We start from the raw sequence: 18,133 nt of genomic DNA, 5'->3' as shown, positions 1-18,133 counted from the left end.
AGTATTAAAAATTGCTTTTTGATACCTCTGGTTTAGGTTGCCACTTTTTCTCTTTACCTAATCAGGCCACTTAACAGGTGATTAGTTCAAGGAGCCTCTGCAGCCGTCTGCCCCACACAAACAAGGGATCTTTGTTTCCTCAATAGGAAACTTGTAGTCATATGTAATCTCTTCATTGATGTTTATAGGCTGGCGGGAGTATATGACTATCTTCTTCTGAGACTCCACTGTGATGATCTTTGCGTAGCAGTTAGGCTGTAAGACAAAAATAAATAAATAAACCCCACAAACCTTTTAATGGGAATACTTTATGTGGAATCACTTTCATCTCTAACCACAGCACCGCTGGTTTTTACTCACATTGCAGCTGTGGTTGATAAACCTGGCTAAGTTCCCACATTTGGTAGCATCAATGATGGTGTCCTGATCCACCCGAAACAAATAGCTGCTTCCAATGCCCTCCTCCTCGTATCTCTGCTCCCTCATGTCAGCAATGACCTGAGGAGAAAGAAAACAGATGTGGCTTTCCATCTATGCGAGGGTTGTTTATCACAGTTACTCTACACGCATGGATGGAAACCACCCAGCACGACCCGAGGCCCCCAGTGGACCGGTGGACTAATTTAGAGAAACAATCAGGGGAAAAGGGGTTTGTTTAAAAGTGCATGTTAGTTTGCATCAGAATTACCTGTCGGATGATTTGGCCCACATACTCAATCACCATCTCGTCTGCAGCAATAGGCTCCATGGCAAACAGGCCCCACTCGTGGATGTAACTCCTGCTGAAACGAATCCTCTTCCTTCGGAACTGACAGACGATATAGCACGGGTTTGGACTGTCGCTCAAATGAGACAGTGCTGTGCAAAAATCTCGAGTCACCCTCATTACTCTATATTTTGCTTTGTGAATTTGAAAGCTAATGAATAGTAAAGTCAATTTTTTATTTGGATACTGGCTGGTTTTTCAGTCACTTTCAGTACAATCCTTGTGCTTGACCATTTTCAGAGGATTTTTTTTATTTGTTTGGTTTAAATTGTATTTTAGGCACTTTGTTGCCATCGGTTCTACAGCCATCAGTAGAGTGCAAAAGAAGAAGCTGCACCTTATTTAAAGTTAAACTATTTAAAACTGATGAAAGAAGAAACAGGAAAAAATCCAACAAGAACCTGACACGGGACCTAAAAGATTCAGTTGATCCTGTTTTTCAGTGTGCTCATCTTTCCATATATGTTTGCATATGTTTCAATAAATCTCTGCACCTATTTCCCATATTCCCAGCAAAATATAAAGAAAGGAGAAGTGGCTCAAGACTTAACAAAGTTAAAAAACATACAATAAGTGTGAAATTATTTCTTTCTTTTTTTAGAGTGCAGAACTAATGTTCTGATTTCTTGTCTGCCCAAATAAAAACCTAACGGTAAACTCAGTTTTAGACTCCACTGTAGACTTCTTTCAAACTGGGCTTTTACAGTAGTCTGCTGATTGTCACTAACTTCCTGCTAACCTTGAGTTGGTTGAACTTGACCAGGTCACTGTCACAGCTGAAAGAGGACAGCAGCCGGCGCTGTTCACACCTGAAGTCAGACCCAGCTCGCAGTGAAGTGGGTTGCTGGGCTGGAATGCACGTTCCCTGATGAAAAATGTCTCAACATTAAATAGATAAATATTAAACTGGACACAGAAATCCTCACCTTCTGTCCTCCTTTAATACCTGAGCGCTTGTAGACGGAAGCTCCGCAGCCAGCCGCGTGTTGTGCAGATACCTCATTTTATCCTTCCTGCTGATTTTGTAAAAACCTTCACTTCGAGCAGAGCCTGTTCTGTGGTGCGGCTGCCAGGATCTGTGCTCCTCATTCTTCTCTGTAAGGACCTTAGTCAGTGAGCAGCAGTTAAGGATGTGAACAGCAGAGTAATATGCAAAGAGCAGCTTCATCAGAAAAAACAAAACAAAAAAACATTCTAAGTATGACTTAAAAACAACTTAACTGTTTCCCACAATATAAAGAATCATTTCAACATAAAACACTGTCTGTAAGGATATGAGGATGAGGCATCCAGAGGGTGTCACTGAGCCACCCACAGCCATTATCCTGCACCTGCAGCCTTTCATAGGTGCACTGCAGAAACCTTACATCTTCTTCATCCAAGCCGTCCTTCCAAATGCTATGAAGGATTTTCCTCTCTTCGTAGGGTGAACGCCACCTGTGAGGACGACGTTGAGAGAACAACGGACTGATTCTTTTAAGTGATCTCTCCCAGTGACGGGCCCGCCTTCTCTTCTTCAGCCTCCTCCATCGGTTTAGCCTCAGTAAGATTTTCTCTTTGTCCAACAGCTCAGGCATGTTCTCCAGTCCCTGTAGAGGCTTTGCTCTCACACCTGAACGGATCTGGACATCCCTTCCATCAACACTGTCACATGAAGAGTCAGAGACGCTGAATGGCGAGGACACTGTGATGGGGGAAACTCTGAAAATATTATTACATGACAGAGGCACTGACGTTGCCGCCACCTTGGATTTCCTTTTGTGGACTATTGATCTTCTGGGCAGGATAATGTCTCTTCCTGGAGTCTTTGGGGCTGTGATGTATGGACTGCTGGGCAAGAGTGGGATAAGTGGTGGGCTGCTAAGGGGCGGGCTCACTGTGCTAAATTCTAAATCTGCGGTCCCTCTTCCAGGTGTTGCAGGAGCTCTGCCTGAGCTACAATGAGTCCACATACCTCTTTCATCTCTGCCAGGAGTCTTAGGCATCTCCTGGCATAATGGGTATGATGCCATGAGGAGATCAGAGGGAGGCTGAGCGAGTCCATCGCTTGCTGGGGAGAGGACTTCCTCTGAATTCTCACTTTCCAGTCCTGCCACTATTCCCTTGCCTGGTGTTGGTGGTCGTTCCTCCTCCTCTGCAGCAGGAGATGATGGTCTGCTTTTTAAAAGGATGTCAGGGTCACTGTCCACCAAACGGCCAGTAGGAGTGGGAGGCCTCAGGCTTTTTATGTTCTCTGGAGACTCCACTGTCCAATCAGGGCTTTCCATCTCCATATCAAGGCATGGCTCCACTGCTATACAGATTAACAAGGAATTTTCATACATAATTATTTGAAAACCTGATACACAACTTACTCTTGTGTAGTTCTGTTAATTTGTAGCACACTGGAAATTCAGGGAGTATTACAAGATATTTTTACATGAGTGACAATTAAACCACTTTTGATTAACCTGATGACACTAACTTAACAGATCTATTGCTTTACAAGGACATGTAACCTGATAGTCCTAGAGGTGATGGGGGCAGCAGGTCCTGGGGGTCGCTGGTATGGAGCTCCATCATAGCATCGAAGTCGCAGTTGTCTTCGTGGCACGATGTGTACTGGTCCTCCTCCGTTTCCTGCCTTGGGAACAGTTCTGACCAGCCCTGCTGGTCCAGATCCAGCTGAGCACCAGGGGTCAGTGGGGCTGAGGGGGTAAGAGGGGGCTCGTGCTCCACTGAGTCCTCATCTGATGATATAACTATACACTCTTCACTCCCGGCGTCCTCGCTGTCCTCCTCGGCGTCTTCACCTTCAGTGGTAAGGTCAGACAACGTGTCCTCAAAGCCCACCGAGGAGAGCGAATCTGAAGTTTCGCAGTCCGACGTGTGCTCGCTATCCTCTGAAAAAACCTCTACATTTGAAAAAGAAGCCACACTGTTCAATGTTAAGATATGTGATTTTTAATGAGTGTTCAGTGTTGTATGAGATTTTAACATACCGCTGTCTAAGCACTGCTCTCCGTCACATCGATCCTCCATCGGACTATTTTCTTCCGCAGTATGATTACTGCCATCATCATCTTCTTCGTCATCACCATGAGCATCTCTGTCAGACTAATCAGAGCACCAGTTATGTAATGCTGTCTCCAGAAGTTTAAACTTTTTAGTTAAAATTTTAATTTTAAGACTAACAACTGAAAAAGTAAAGGCACCAGACTAAAATATTGACCTCACGGCATTTTTCTCAATTTCTTATTTGCTATTTCTTTTTTCTTTTCTGTCTCTTCATTTACCAGGATGTGCGGCTCATCCTCATCCAGCACAAAAGCCTTCACTTTGTCTGGTATCGCTTCTTCATCTTGAAGTATCTTATCTTCTTCCCCAGCATCACCATCATCATCATCATCACTGTCCAGATCCAGTGGTCTTGCGTGTCTGCGTTTGCCTCTCTCAGACGCCGCTCTCACTATGTCGTCCCCTTTCTTCACCTCTAATGCAACAAGTTAGAATCAGTTAAAGCGACAGTCTGGCACAGAAAGTTAATACACACTGAAATTTGAATTAATCGCACTGACCAGAATGATTGAGAGCAGAACCGGAGTCATTTCCTGTCTCGTCTGATCTTTTCCTTTTTACCTGCGTGGAAATTTCTTTATTTAGGCATCACTTGGCAGTCAAAACCAGCTGTGTTTCAAAAATCTCTCCAAAACAGACTACCTTGAAGGATGGCAGTGGTGGTTTTCTGCTCTGCCCACCAATGTTACTGAGGGGATTTAGGAATTTGTTCCTGTCTTCCACTCTTGCCGCTCCACATTTCAGAGGAGACTCTTGTATCTTAAATGAATCAACTGAGTTATAAGACCCACTGGCTCCAAACAACTACTCCCATTAAAAGACATGCAAAATGTTTTGTTAATGTGCCCACTATAAGAGACAATAAAATATGTGAAAAAGGTTTTACCTTTGCCTTCTTCTCCTGACACTCCCACCAGTCTTCAAATGCCTTGAAAGCGACCCCTTCAATCATTCTACGTGTAATGTCCTTCTTTATGATTGACTTCAGTTCATCCATGAGGATATCTAAAACTTTTTCTGTCGTGATCTTGTGGGGATTTGCCTGCACAGGTGGGTAGAGTGGTGGTGGCACAAAGGGGTTAAACCTTGGAAAAGGAGGTGCAGGCCAGAGAGGAGGAGGAGGAGGGAATGGCAACGGTGGACCGCCATGCCTTGGAGGATTCCCCTTATCCAAAGGACACCCCGGCTGTATGGGTAAAGGGAACATGTGCACAGGAGGTGGAACAGAGGGTGGCGCTATCAAAGGTGGAGGGGGTCTCAGGAAAATTGGTGGAGGAGGAATTGGAGTACGAGGTGGAAGGGGGGGAGGAGGAATGGGGATGGCAGCTTTGTGGCCCAGAGGTGGCATCCATCCTGGAGGAGGGATCGGGATGGTGCCATCTGGCAGGCGAGGTGGAACAGGTGGAAGAGATGGGGGAAATCGAGGAATGGGGAAAAGGAAAGGGGGTGCTGAGGGTTGGGGGAATCCAGCTGTAACAGTTGGGAGAGCTTTCAGGGTAAGTTGCTGAGTGGTGGAACTGGAAGAACAACCGGATGGAGGATCGGGCAGAGAGAGGTCTTCTGCTGGTGTCACAGCTTCAAACTGTCTGTTATTTGAGGACTTCTTCTCCTGATGTGCTGCACAGTGTTCCTGAATAAGACAGAAACAATAATAATTTGAGTGGCTGATTAATATCACACCATTAACATTTTTACATAGTAACAATAGGGTAAATTCTACCTTTATTATCACTGCAATATATCCAGATAGATTACCTTTGGGCCTGACGATGGCTGGACCCTCTCTGCATCTTCTTCATTGTTTATGTGTGTTAAGCTTTCTGAATTAGCAACATCAGACGGACAGGGAGACTGGGAACTTCTTGTAAGAAATGAAACAGCTCGAGTAGTTTCGTCCTCCTCATTTTCATCCACAGAATCATTGTGGGAGTACTGGTGGCCACTTGTGGGGGATTCACAAGACAGTGGGGTACAAAACTGTGAGTCATCCGAGGAAGAGACCTTAAGAGGTGAGCCAGGTGAAGCCGGGCTCTCTTGAGAGGATGGATCGGTCTCAGAGGTCTTTCCATGAAAGCATAAGGGGTCAGTGATCTGGCTGTTTATCAGCAAACTTTCAATTCGGGAGTCTAGACTTGAAACAGCTGCCTCTGGCTGGTGGTTATCAAATGGAGAAGCTGTTCTAGTTTGCAGGTCAGCTGAGAGATCAACAGTCAGGATGTCGCGAGAGTTGCCATTCAGAGGTGAAGATGCATAACTTGTGTTAACCACATCTTCAGTCTCCTGAAAAGGGGAGGTGAGACTAAAGGGAGCCTCGTCACTATTGTTAGAAGAGGTTTGTGCACTGGGACTCCACAATGCAAGCTGCTGGCTGCTAGTTTGTGTTTTGGTTAAGAGGGGATGTGGTGGCTGTGGCTGGAACTGCTTCAGAATGATGCTAACATTTGAGACGTGGCTAAGTCCCCTGTGCTGTCGTCTACGACGGCAAAGCTCTTGTCTTAAAGGTTTGTGAACACTATAGGCGGAGGGTTCCCCTTGGAGGACGGGAGTCGCCTGAAGACTGGAATAGCAAGAGTCGTGGGAGGAGAGAGGAGTCGCAGGCAAGCAGGGAGTCCGGGGGGTTCCCTGAGAACGTGGTGTAAGCCCAAAGCTGCAAGGTGTGTCTTGACAAATACTGGAGTAGGCTGTGTCCAGAGAGAGGGGCGTAGCAATGCTGGTGGGGCTGCAGACATTTCCCAGCTGCTGTGTGGCCGAGCTTCCCTGCAAGATGTTGATAATGAAGTAAAAAAAGGGGAAAACAATTAACAAATACATTCATATTTAACAGCTGTAATACAAATATTAAAGATAAAATCTTTTCATGGGTCAAATCATTATGAGCAGCTTTTAAGAAATTTAAATGTTCACCAGCAAACTGTCAACTAAGCCCTGAAGAGCCCGTTCGCTGCTGCCCACCGGCAACGTCCAAGGCGTATACAGCCCACTTAACAAGAGCTGGAGATATCGAGCTCTATTTTCCCCTGAGGAGGAGCACATTCTAGTTAATCAGCATATTCAACACTTACATTTACACCTCAGCACACACACAGAGAAAAAGTAAAGTTTACCCTTTGGATCAAGTTCCACATGAATAATATTTCCCATCACTGATGTCTCATGCAGGTGCTGGACAGCGTCTCTTGCAGCCCTTACTGTATCAAATGTGACCTTTGCGATACCTAAATGCTTCTTGTTTGGGGGATTGTAAAATATCTCCACTTCTTCCATGTTCCCATATTTTTTGCACATATCAGTCAAGAAAGTCTCATTCACGTTGTCGTTGAGCTTAGAAAATGTCACTTCTTTTGGAGGAACGGGAGCCACGTACCACTCATCAATCTGGAGACACACGGGAAAACAAGAAATGGGCTATTAGTTGTTTTTAAAGCACGATTATTTAAAATAGGATGTCTGTATTATTACAGTCGTTTTAACAGTTACCTTAAATTTGGGAACCACGAAGTCAGTCTTGATACACCTGCTCCACAGGCGGCAGATGCGCGGATCCCTGACTGTGATCACAGGAAGTAGACCTAGGTCCTCAACCTGGCAGAGAAGACCCTCGTTATCATTATTATTATAATAGATATAATACATGTGCTGACATCACCTATGTGGAGAGGCGGACAGGTGCTCACCGGCAGGTTAAAGTATTGTCCATCATAACGGTACACTTTGTACAGCCCGTTCGTCAGCGCAGGATCTATAACCAGCTTGAAACTTCTCCAGTGTAGAGGCTGTCTCTCGCTCTCAGTACTTTGTTTTTCGCTTTCCATTACATTCGTCAAAACCTTAAAAAAAAAACCCAAACAACAACAGTTACTTCCAGTTTGCTCGTTTTGTGCCACACTGTCAGCTAGCTACATTGCTGCTCCGCGAGAGGTTAACACACCCCAACAGGTGATGGAGAGCATCACCTGTAACCTTATCCTCGGGAAAAAAGATAACAGGTGGTGGTAGGAAACACAGAAATACTCAAAGGTTAGTCTCACAAAAGATTTGTTTCTTTAAATCTTGCTTACCTGTGCCAAAGTTGTATCCTTTGAAGGAGCAACATTGTGGAAAAACAGCTGGGATTTATTTTTCTGTGTTTTCACGGATCGTCGCTAAGGTTGGATAATGATCCATCCGCCAGTCGACGGAGAGGAAAAAATAGATCCTGAACAAGGCGGAAGAACACCTAAGGTGGGTTAACAGGTGAGGTGTATATATAGGCACCTTTGGGACCTTTATTAGACATTAATAATCCAAAGACTGGTCGAATATTTGTGTTAAGCTTGTGACTGAGTAAAATACAATTTACATACTAAACATAGGTTATGGCCACATGCTGGTAGCCTGCAATAAAATAAAAGGCAGCTGCTATGTTTGATATTATACAGTACATGGATCAGTACGGTAAAAATGAAAAAAATTAAACAAAGGATACACCTTTTTATTTAAAATGAAGTGACATGTGCAGGTATTAATATAAAAACATGTATTTCCTGGTCATTGTCTCTGGATAATGTCTACATTATATGCAGTGCAGGATCAGCCTTTGTTTTTTTGTTTGCTTTTTTGTTTTACAGAGTCAGGTAAGATAGCCTACTGCACCGTTGATTACATAATTGCAGCATTTTCATTACTTTCATCTCAAAGTTGGAATAAATACTAAATAATAACAGCCAACAAAATAATAAAATAATAATATTGATACTCTTATGGGATTAAGGTGTTATCCTTAACTTACACATCACCTTCTAAACCAAGCATTTATAAGGTATTTATAAGTGATGTCTTTATGGTTTGCCATTTTTATTTGTGCCGTCTTGTGTTGTGGCACTTCTTAAATGGGGAGACCAAAATACATGTCAGTTGCAAAGTACACCTGCACAAATCCAAGATAAAGGTCAGATTGAAAAGCACATTACCTTAACAGCGGCTACTATTACTGTTGCTAGTTAATATTATTAGTTTGTAACTATAGTATCAGGTAACCCATTTTAATGATTCACAGGTCACTTGTGGGAATAAAACTCTTGAGTGGGAAAATGGAGAGAGGAAGAACCAAGCCTGCGCTGCACTTAGAGAGCTCTGCCAACTATGAAACCATGCACAACTTCAGCAGAAAAGCAACAAAGTGCTAATGGTCTCAAAGAATGCAGACAAAAGTCAGCAAGACAGGTGGGGGGGGGGGGGATTTCTCTGTCTTGGCTTCAGCACTGTAAGCTCCACTCGTCCTCCATTTTTGGACATTTCCTGTGTGGTTTCCCATTAGATTTTGTAATTTTGACAGATTACAATGTTTCCTCATGTATTCCTGTTTTATACATCCACATGGCTACACAGACAACACTGAACACACAATTAAAAAAATAATGAGAACAAATCTTTTTTTTTATTTTGCAAACTGGCAAAAAAAAACCAAAACCAACATCCTGATAATTCTCAACACTTCATGAAGCTTCAAGCTTTTTCATGAGCTGTTAACGGCACGCATAAGCAAAAGTTACTATGTTCACTTCAAAGTTGTACACTGACAAAAGCAGTTTACACACACACACACACACACACATATATATATAATGCGGAAAAATTAACCACAGTGACCACCTTCACCTGCATTGCTGTGTTTTTAAAGAAGGCACAAGTGGTAATTCCCATCTTACATGTTTCACGGAGGGAGTGTGCACCATTTACCGAAATAAAACAGACTTCACTTAACTCCCGATAAAACAACAACAACAAAAACAGCAAATTCAACTTAAGCAAAGAAAAACATCAACACCATTTTACTAAACTGTCTGTGAACTATTCCCAACAGTCTTTGGTTTCTGCTACGTGTCACACAGATTTTATCACCCAGTCAGGACAATTTGAATGCAAATGTGGTCTACAGTTACTGCAGTCCCATGACTCAGTATAAACCATGTCCACAGATTGCAAGTTAACAATAAAACAGTGTTACATTGATAGAAACACAGCATTACAAGTGCCAGTAAATTAAAAAAAAAAACCAAAAACATAATTTTTCCCAAAGAGGGAAAAAAAAGTTTCCTCCAATATTTTAAATCATGTTGTGAAAGAAGATATTACGTGTACAATGTCCTGAAATTACATTTCTGTTGTGACACTATTCTACATATCAATATTACAGTAAAAACTACAAAGAAAGTGACCAAACCCGTGTAAAACAATAAAGCAGTACAGTACATAGCGCACTTAAATACATCTATGACCCAAACAGGGTGAACATGCTCAATGCTAAAAGCTAACACAAGAACAAACACTCAATATTTTCATGCAACGTAACATTGTAATAACACATTCAAAAACACTTTTTTGAAACCAGTGGCCACCTGTGGATTTTACAGTATATTGCAAGAGTCATTTAACATGAAGAAAATATCCATGTTACAAAGGGATAACACATTTATTTCTACTCAAATATCCATACCGCAGTAACACACTCCTGAACGCAGACTGGTTAAAAGCACACACTGACACATGTTCTTTTCCATCAGATTGCACACAAATACTGTTGGTTTATATAGTACTCTTCTTTATCAAAGACTTACAGAGCTCCCAAGGATTATGAAAACAGCAACTTTTAAATTAAAAAGTAAGAAAAGTTTGACTCAAAAGTATATGTAAGAGTGGCAAACTAAAAAAGCCACTAAGGTTTGGCTTGGAGATATTTCTACAGAAAGCCTAATTTGGTAAACATGATAGTGGCATAAGGTCAGTCAGTCAAGAACCAGAAAACCTGTAGGTAAATGCAACAGTAGGCTGGAGTTTTACAGTATACGCAGAGAGCAAAAAGAACCCGAGTGTGCTGCTCAGATCAATTTAGTACAATACAAACAGGAAACTGATGAAATTTTAGAACTGGGTAACAACAGAGTTCCCAGATTTCTTTTCAGTAAAAATTGAAACAAATTCCTGAACATGTTGAGTCATATTACAAACTTCCTCGTTTTTAGCCCATCTTACTCCAATCAACAGTTTTCTGCTGCTGTTATAACTTAAGAGAACTTAGTTTCTATATTTTTCTCACATGAACTCAGTATTTGATGTAAAAAGCTAAACACGTTAGGGGATCATTCCAACGCATTGAAATGCTCATGTGAAGATCTTTAGAAAGTCCTATTCTATTAGTGTTAATCTATGGTGGCCTAAAAGGTCGTCCTTTAAGGCTACCATAGACTAACTTATGTTGATACTGATGATGATGTTTTCAGCTGAGAGCCAAGCATTTACAAAGAAACTACAAAGAGTAAAATTACTGGATAATTTAGTCAGCATGCAGTATCAAAGAAATGTACAGTAGAAGAAGTTTTCTAAAAACAAGCATCTGGATAAAGTAAAAATAAAGGTTCTACTCTGGTTTTGCTGAAAGTCCCTGCTGTTGTCTGCGTGTACTCAGGGAAAATGGACAGCGGCCTTCAGGTCGTCGTTCTCAGCCCTGTGCTCCAGCTGGTTCTGGAGCCGAATGACCTGCTCCAGCTCTCTGATCTGTCTGTCTGTTTTATGACTGACGAGCGTGCGGTAAAAGTGGACAGCGAACATGATAAAAACAAGTCCAAATGGCACCATGATGCAGGTGGAAGCTATGGCCGCAGCCACGCCAGGACTTATGGTGTCATTTTTCTCATCTGCGTTGCTTTTGAGGGGTAAGAACTTCACCCAGCACAAGAGCACCACCTCCGTCAGGAAGAGGAGGGTACCGATAACTGTGGAGAAAGCCCAGGCCAGTTCTATGTGGCGGTGCATGCGCTCATGGGGAGATTCGTTGACAGAGTTGAGGTTGTGAACATTGCTGACAGCCTCCAGGTTGGGCAGGATGCAGGTGCTGATCATGAGGGCAAAGAGGTGCACTGCAACCAGAACGGTGGTACAGGCGCTGAAGGCTATCAGCAGCCCTGGGGGGTACTCGTAATCCCGCTCCAGCTGTACCTCCACCATGGCAACCTGAGAATATCAAAAAGGAAACAGCTCCGTTAGGTGAAAAAGAGATAGTAGCTGACTACTAAGAGGAATCAGAATTCTTGACCTGAGAGAAAAATGTTTGTAACAAATTAGGAAGTGCTGGAATTAAACCAGAGTGTCACAGTTTGCACAAATAACCGGAAACAAGGTGAATACCCCACTAAAAGTCTATTCTGTCAAACCTAATATTGAGACAGAGAGACAGACAGAGAGCTGTGTATGCAATCCTTTATGCTGCATAGCTTAAACTTACTCGACATCAGTAGCACATTTGCTACGGCTGTTATATATACAACCACTATAAATATAGTACTGCTTTTCACAAAAGAATCCCAGGCCACCCAAGAGTACCTTGTGTGTACAGGTATATTTTATAAACAGAACTGTTTACAAGTGTTCTGGTATTTTTGAATACCTGTGGAGCTTCTTACTGCAGATGCATCCCTGGCCAAGAGTCACTGTACATCATAATTTTTGCATCAGGAAGGGGGAAGGAAGCTCCTATGTGTTAGGCTTTTAGTTTTACAAAAAATATTTGTTGATTCATTGTAACTGCATGTCGTTAAATTAAAAACAAACATTTGGTGGCACTATAGGCTAATATTTTCAAAACTTTTCATGTGTTATTTTTTTCTTGTTTCTTATGTATTTTAACGCTCCTCCGCGGACTACTTATTAAAGCGGAAGATAAACCTGGACTTTTAGGGGTGGCGCAGGCGAGCCCCCACTAAATTTCCACGAAGTTTTGCTCTCAGTCCACAGGTATTACAGTCCCGCAATGTGGGACGTGCAATGGAAGCCAAATATGACTTTAACAAGCCTACACTAGTAACCCGTAGACTTCCAGTAAACAAAACGGTCATTTATGCTAAGTATCAGTGCACCGTAGCTGTCATTAGGCCTGTAACACGGTCACGGTCCTTCAAAACTAAATAAATAAATTGTGCCTCACGTAAACTATCTGCAGCGTCAAATTAAAATGTAACTTACCATTGCGAAGCCCGACAAGAGAGCCGAAGTGCGACTGGTTGCTTTCAGTTTGGCTCGGCTCAAGTAGAGTTTTCTCCAGGACAGAGCCTGCATTGAGTGCTCGTTCAGGCTCATTGCGAAGTAATTTTTGTTATGAATATATCGTTACAAACTGGTATGAGCTACAGGACGGTGCTCGATGACACGTGAAATTCGCGCGCGGGGAAGGCTGTTCCAGGGGGGATCCAACATCTAACTACAGCAAAAAAAAAAAAATAAAGATAGGAAACTTTACCAAAAAGAAAAAAGTTTTCCCTCAACAGCTGACCGACTGTCAGAGTCTATCAGGAAACAAGATACCCACAATCCAACGCACCGCAGAGGCGCTGCCGGCTGCTGCAGATCGCCGCCCTGTGTTTAGCGCCGTGCGATTCTGCAAACTGTGATATCGATCAAATACCAAGTAAACACGGGGACAATATTGGCGAAACAGATATGATAATTTTACTCTATAAAGAAAGCGTACGTAGGGGAGAGCAGTGTCTCATGACTCATGAGACGAATCATCCAGTTCTGAACGTACTGGGCTAAAATCACTGTGGTTAAGGCAACAAAACACACCTTTCAGCTTTTCATGTATTTTGAAACTAGTTTTTTTTTCCTCGGAGATTGTAAAGAAGAGGACTCCCTTATTTATATTATAATTTGTATTGCATTTTAGGACCTTTTACTTTATTAAAAACACCTTATCTAGCACTTTATTTAGCATTGCACTTTAAATATAGATTTTGCACATGAAGAACATTTGCACACAGGAAGTTTAATTATTTATTGAATATTTATTGTGTATTTTAAAATCAGTTGATCGCCTTTGTTCCAGGTCCTGCACAGCTGCTCCTCATCAAGAAATGTGGTGGTTGTCTGTGAGGAGAAAGAAATTGTGATTGAGAGAAAATAAGGTTTAACAGTAAGGAAAACTAACGTGAATGTGAAAATTAAGCAGTAAACGTGGTGCAAAGAAGGGATGTGATTACTCACCTTTCTTTCCTGTGTCCTCTTCAGGGTGTTTGGGCAAATGTTGTCCCGGGGGTCCAGACACTATTTAAAGGGTCCGGGAGAGGCCATGGGTTAAGGGAGTGTGGGGAATCTTTTGTGCTTGGGTTTTTTCTTTTTTGGTGTTTTAAATAAGATATAATGTATGTATTAATATGTATTAATGTGAAAATGTAAATGTATTTATATATTTATTTATTGAAATTGATGTATTGTATAATGTGGTAAAAGGTTGGGATTTGAGAACTCACCTGTTAGTGGAATAATGGTTTAGCCTGTGACAGCTGAAAGTATTTAAGGCTGCTAGCTGTCATTGGATGCAGTTTTGTGAGGTGAGCTATACTATGAATAAATTCTTTGTTCCACTATACTTGTCTTGGTGTGCCTCATTGTTACAAGTGGTGTCAGAAGTGTGTCGTTCACGCTACAGTGAGAAAATAATGACAAGAGGTGGAAGAAAGCTGGAGATCTGGATATGTGAGCGTGACCCAAAGACGGCAAAGGAAGCAGCTAGCCTCATTGAGGTTTTCACTTCCACCAGAAAGGGAAGCAAGAGCACCTACTTGAGCTGGGAGACCCACTATGCTAAACCAAGTAAGCCCAGTGGGGGTGAAGAGGACTCTGGTCAAGTTCAGGCTAGAAATCCTTCTAGTTCCTAGCAGCTCCCTTCCCAAAGACCTCACAATGTTAAGAAATCTTTTAAGTCTTCAGTTCAGGATATTAAATGTTATCACTGTCATAACTTTGGCCATTCGAACCATTTCTCACTCACCATCGATAACTCCACAGTTTTCCCTTCTCCTCAGGTTAAGAGCCTTGGTGTCATCCTAGACAGTTCACTTTCCTATAAATCTCACATCAATAATCTCACCCGTTCTGCCTACTTCCATCTACGCAACATTAACAGATTACTTCCTTCTCTTTCCACCCAGTCTACGTCCATTCTTGTCCTCAGTGTTGTTGCCTCCCAAATTGACTACTGCAATTCTCTTCTGCATGGTCTCCCCCAAAAATCCCTCCATAAGCTTCAACTGGTTCAGAACTCTGCTGCTTGCATTATCACCAGAACCCCCTCCTACCAGTACATCACCCCCTGTTCTTCAGGAACTTCACTGGCTCCCTGTGAAATTCCAGATAATATTCAAACTTCTTCTGCTCACCTTCAAGGCCATTCATAACCTCGCTCCTCCTTACCTTTCTAACCTGTTAAGCACTACCTGTTCTGCCCGTTCACTTCGATCTTCTTCTTCTATCCATCTTGCTGTACCTTCCTTCCGCCTCACCACCATGGGAAGCAGAGCTTTCAGCTGCTCTGCTCCCAGGCTGTGGAACGCTCTACCCCCAGAAATAAGAAACAATGGTTCTCTCCCCCAGTTTAAATCCCAACTCAAAATCCATCTGTTCAAATCTGCATATTCACTGTGAATCCACTGTTTGTTAATTTTATCTTGTGCTTTTGTTTTATTGTTCTTATTTTGTCATTGTTCTATTATGTGTTTTATCCTATTGTAAAGTGTCCTTGGGTGACTTGAAAGGCACTCATAAATAAAATTTATTATTATTATTATTATTATTATTATACACAACATTTTGCCATGCCCTTAAATCAAAACCATCTCTTTTGTGTGCAGTTCCAAGACCAGCCACAGAGCCAGTAGGAAAGAAAGCTTATATTGTCCCTGTTTTAATTTATGGGCGTAAAGAAGAAGCTTTGCTTCGAAACTCTTGTACATTCTAGTTTGAATTCAGGGGAAAATCTAAGTGATGAATCTAGAGGCTCACTTCCTCTAGATATGACAGCAGAACCATTGAAACCCTGTCATGTAGGCACAAGACCATAAAGTGCAAAGAAAATGATCTAAGAGCTACCCCCCCCCCCTTTTTTTTCTTTCTTTCTTTCTTTCTTTTTTTTGAGGAGTCTCTGGAAACAGAGAGCAGAAAAGGGAAAAGGTCAAAGGCTCAGGGGAAAACGGTACACCATGGTTTCCCAAGCCAAATAACCAGCTTGAGTTTGACATTCCCTCAGATTTAGGTGCACTCCAAAGAAGCGACCCTACTCTAAAACCCTGGTTTGAGAAGGTAACAGAGGTAGAGGGAGCTAGTCAAGGTCAGGTAAGATCTTGTAGACATTGTTTACTTAATTAAAGGAGGCATCTTGTACCAGGAAAAAGAGGAAGTGTGAGGCGGTAGCACTCCCACAACAGTTCAGAAACAAAGTTACGGATTTAGGCAATTCAATTCCATGGGCAGGTCATATGGCTTTTCTCAAAACACTGAATAGGATCAGCAGCAGTTTTGTGTGGCCAGGGATGTATGTCCAGGTTTCCAGTCCTTCTCAGTTCCGATGACAAAAAAGGAAGGTGAGAGGTTTTCTGGGTCTGGTAGGCTGGTGCAGAAAATTCATATTTTATTTTGCAGAGCGATCCACTGCACTGAATGACCTCACAAAGGGTTCAGCCCCCGACAAAGTGTGTTGGACAGAATGTGAGCATGCATTCAGAGAGCTCAAGGAAGCAGTATGCACACATTCAGTTCTATACAGCCCAGACTTCAGCAAGCCATTCATCTTGTAAACAGATGCTTCAGAAGTAGGCCTTGGAGCTGTGCTTCAGCAAGATGGTGAAAGAAGGCCTGTGGTGTTTCTGAGTCGGAAACTACCTGACAGGGAGATGAGGTATTCGACAGTGGGGAAAGTGTTTGGCCATGAAAATGGGCTATTGAGATCTTGAGGTATTATCTTCTGGGACATCACTTCACTCTAGAGACTGATCGCTGTGCCCTCCAGTAGTCGAACCGCATGAGGGATGCAAATGCTTGCATTGCAGGATAGTACCTGTCTTTGCAGCATCATGACTTTACGGTCCTGTACAGGCCAGGGAAGTCAAATGTGGTTACTGACTGTTTATCCAGGATGACAGAGGACTGAAGCACTTTGCACTTAAGAGAGGGGAGGAAATGTAAGGAAGAGGACTCCCTTACTACTATTCATATTATAATTTGTGTAGCACTTTAGGAGCACCTTTTACTGTATTAAAAGCAACTTATCCAGCACTTTATTTAGCATTGCACTTTAAACATAGATTTGCACATGAAGAACATTTGCACACAAGAAGTTTAAGTGTGATTGTGTGCGAGTCAAAAATTTGAAGTAAAGGTGGTGCAAAGAGGATATGATTACTAACCTGTCTTTCCTGTGTCCTTTTCAGGGTGTTTGGGCAAATGCTTCCCCGGGGGTCCAGACACCATTTAAAGGTTCCGGGAGAGGCCATGGGTTAAGGCTTGGGTTTCTTGGGTTTTTTGAGGGTTTTGTTTGTTTGTTTATGAAAATGTAAAATGTATTTGTATGTTTATTTATTGAAATTGATGTATTTAAGGCTGCTAGTTGTCATTAGATACAGTTTTGTGAGGGGAGCTATACTGTGAATACATGCTTCGTTCCACTATCTTGGTCTTCCTCACTGTAAATCCAGCCGCAAAAGGCCGCACTGTTACAGAGATGTAGAATATAAACACATCTGTCTGGAAAGCACTTTGGGTTTGCTCTTGTTTAAATTTGCCATGAAATATAAATAAAAAGGACGTGACAAAGTTCAAACATTTTTTCATATTGTGTTTGAAGTATTTTATTTCAGTTTCCTAAATATACAGATAATAGTAATTTAACACAATTCAGTGGGCTACATATTCAACTTAGAGGATGGAAACAAAGTATCAATCCTGCTATGCAACTTCAAGATGAGAATTTACAAATATCTGGTAAATCACAAATCTTTCAAAGTTTCTTGTTATCTTTAAAAAGGATATTACACAATGATAATGCAATGAATTTAAAAACAAGCTACAATACAAATTTAAAATATAAACATTTCTGCTTTGGTACAGCAGGTCCTTTTAGTGAGGTTTCAGTCAGAAAGTTTTGCAACACTTGAATTACCACAAGGTAACCACTTGTATATTTCCTGGCATTCAGTAGGCGGACGTACACTTTTTGTATCAGTGGGGGGATCTAGTTGTGGTACTTCTCTGTGAACTGCCAGAGTAGTCTGCCAGTGGGAGGGGAAACCATTCGGGGGCCAGACATAGCACAACCAAACATCTCACAGAGAATATTAGAAATGTTACTTTTTGCTTTATGTTGAACTGCTCCTGTGTCGTGAATACACTGACCTATGAATCTGTTCTTACACCGTCAGGAGCCCTAGACAAGATAATTCCAAAGCCATTACACTGTAGCTGGAGCAAACTGAGTTTCAACACTGGGTGGCGTCTATATGTTCATGT

General features: G+C 42.1%; 2 protein-coding genes across 3 annotated transcripts; both read right to left on the bottom strand.

Annotated features, from left to right (window-relative positions):
• Positions 1-6: 6 nt before the first annotated feature.
• LOC113033806 (histone-lysine N-methyltransferase SETD1B-A-like) lies at positions 7-8,030 on the bottom strand. The gene is made up of 18 exons (XM_026187921.1): positions 7,882-8,030; positions 7,498-7,650; positions 7,301-7,405; positions 6,928-7,198; positions 6,728-6,840; positions 5,579-6,580; positions 4,710-5,453; positions 4,466-4,582; positions 4,324-4,384; positions 4,042-4,238; positions 3,748-3,862; positions 3,265-3,660; positions 2,043-3,059; positions 1,713-1,879; positions 1,506-1,631; positions 689-808; positions 361-498; positions 7-255 (listed from the first exon to the last, which is right to left on the bottom strand). The coding sequence occupies exons 2-18, from the start codon at positions 7,633-7,635 to the stop codon at positions 82-84; spliced, it is 5,001 nt and encodes a 1,666-aa protein (XP_026043706.1). The 5' UTR covers positions 7,636-7,650; positions 7,882-8,030; the 3' UTR covers positions 7-81.
• Positions 8,031-9,259: 1,229 nt separating this feature from the next.
• Positions 9,260-17,056, bottom strand: LOC113033805 (calcium release-activated calcium channel protein 1-like). 2 transcript variants are annotated; one of them, XM_026187920.1, is made up of 2 exons: positions 17,035-17,056; positions 9,260-11,812 (listed from the first exon to the last, which is right to left on the bottom strand). In XM_026187920.1, exon 2 carries the CDS (start codon positions 11,804-11,806, stop codon positions 11,264-11,266), a length of 543 nt encoding a protein of 180 aa, XP_026043705.1. In that variant the 5' UTR covers positions 11,807-11,812; positions 17,035-17,056; the 3' UTR covers positions 9,260-11,263. The 2 variants fall into 2 exon arrangements, with proteins under 2 accessions (XP_026043705.1, XP_026043704.1); XM_026187919.1 differs by lacking the exon at positions 17,035-17,056 and adding an exon at positions 12,821-13,165.
• Positions 17,057-18,133: the final 1,077 nt, after the last annotated feature.

This window comes from Astatotilapia calliptera, chromosome 12 (assembly GCF_900246225.1).
Source record: "Astatotilapia calliptera chromosome 12, fAstCal1.2, whole genome shotgun sequence".
Classification (NCBI taxonomy): Eukaryota; Metazoa; Chordata; class Actinopteri; order Cichliformes; family Cichlidae; genus Astatotilapia; species Astatotilapia calliptera.
This window is presented reverse-complemented; position numbering and strand designations above follow the sequence as displayed.

Excerpts from the sequence above, each read along its gene's own strand:
- LOC113033806 (XM_026187921.1), bottom strand. The coding sequence starts at position 7,635 with ATGGAAAGCGAAAAACAAAGTACTGAGAGCGAGAGACAGCCTCTACAC. Across the intron at positions 4,583-4,709 it reads GTCAGGAGAAGAAGGCAAAG|ATACAAGAGTCTCCTCTGAA; the intron begins GTAAAACCTTTT and ends GATTCATTTAAG. Across the intron at positions 256-360 it reads TTATCAACCACAGCTGCAAT|CCTAACTGCTACGCAAAGAT; the intron begins GTGAGTAAAAAC and ends TTTGTCTTACAG.
- LOC113033805 (XM_026187919.1), bottom strand. The coding sequence starts at position 12,934 with ATGAGCCTGAACGAGCACTCAATGCAGGCTCTGTCCTGGAGAAAACTC. Across the intron at positions 11,813-12,820 it reads TCTTGTCGGGCTTCGCAATG|GTTGCCATGGTGGAGGTACA; the intron begins GTAAGTTACATT and ends TGATATTCTCAG.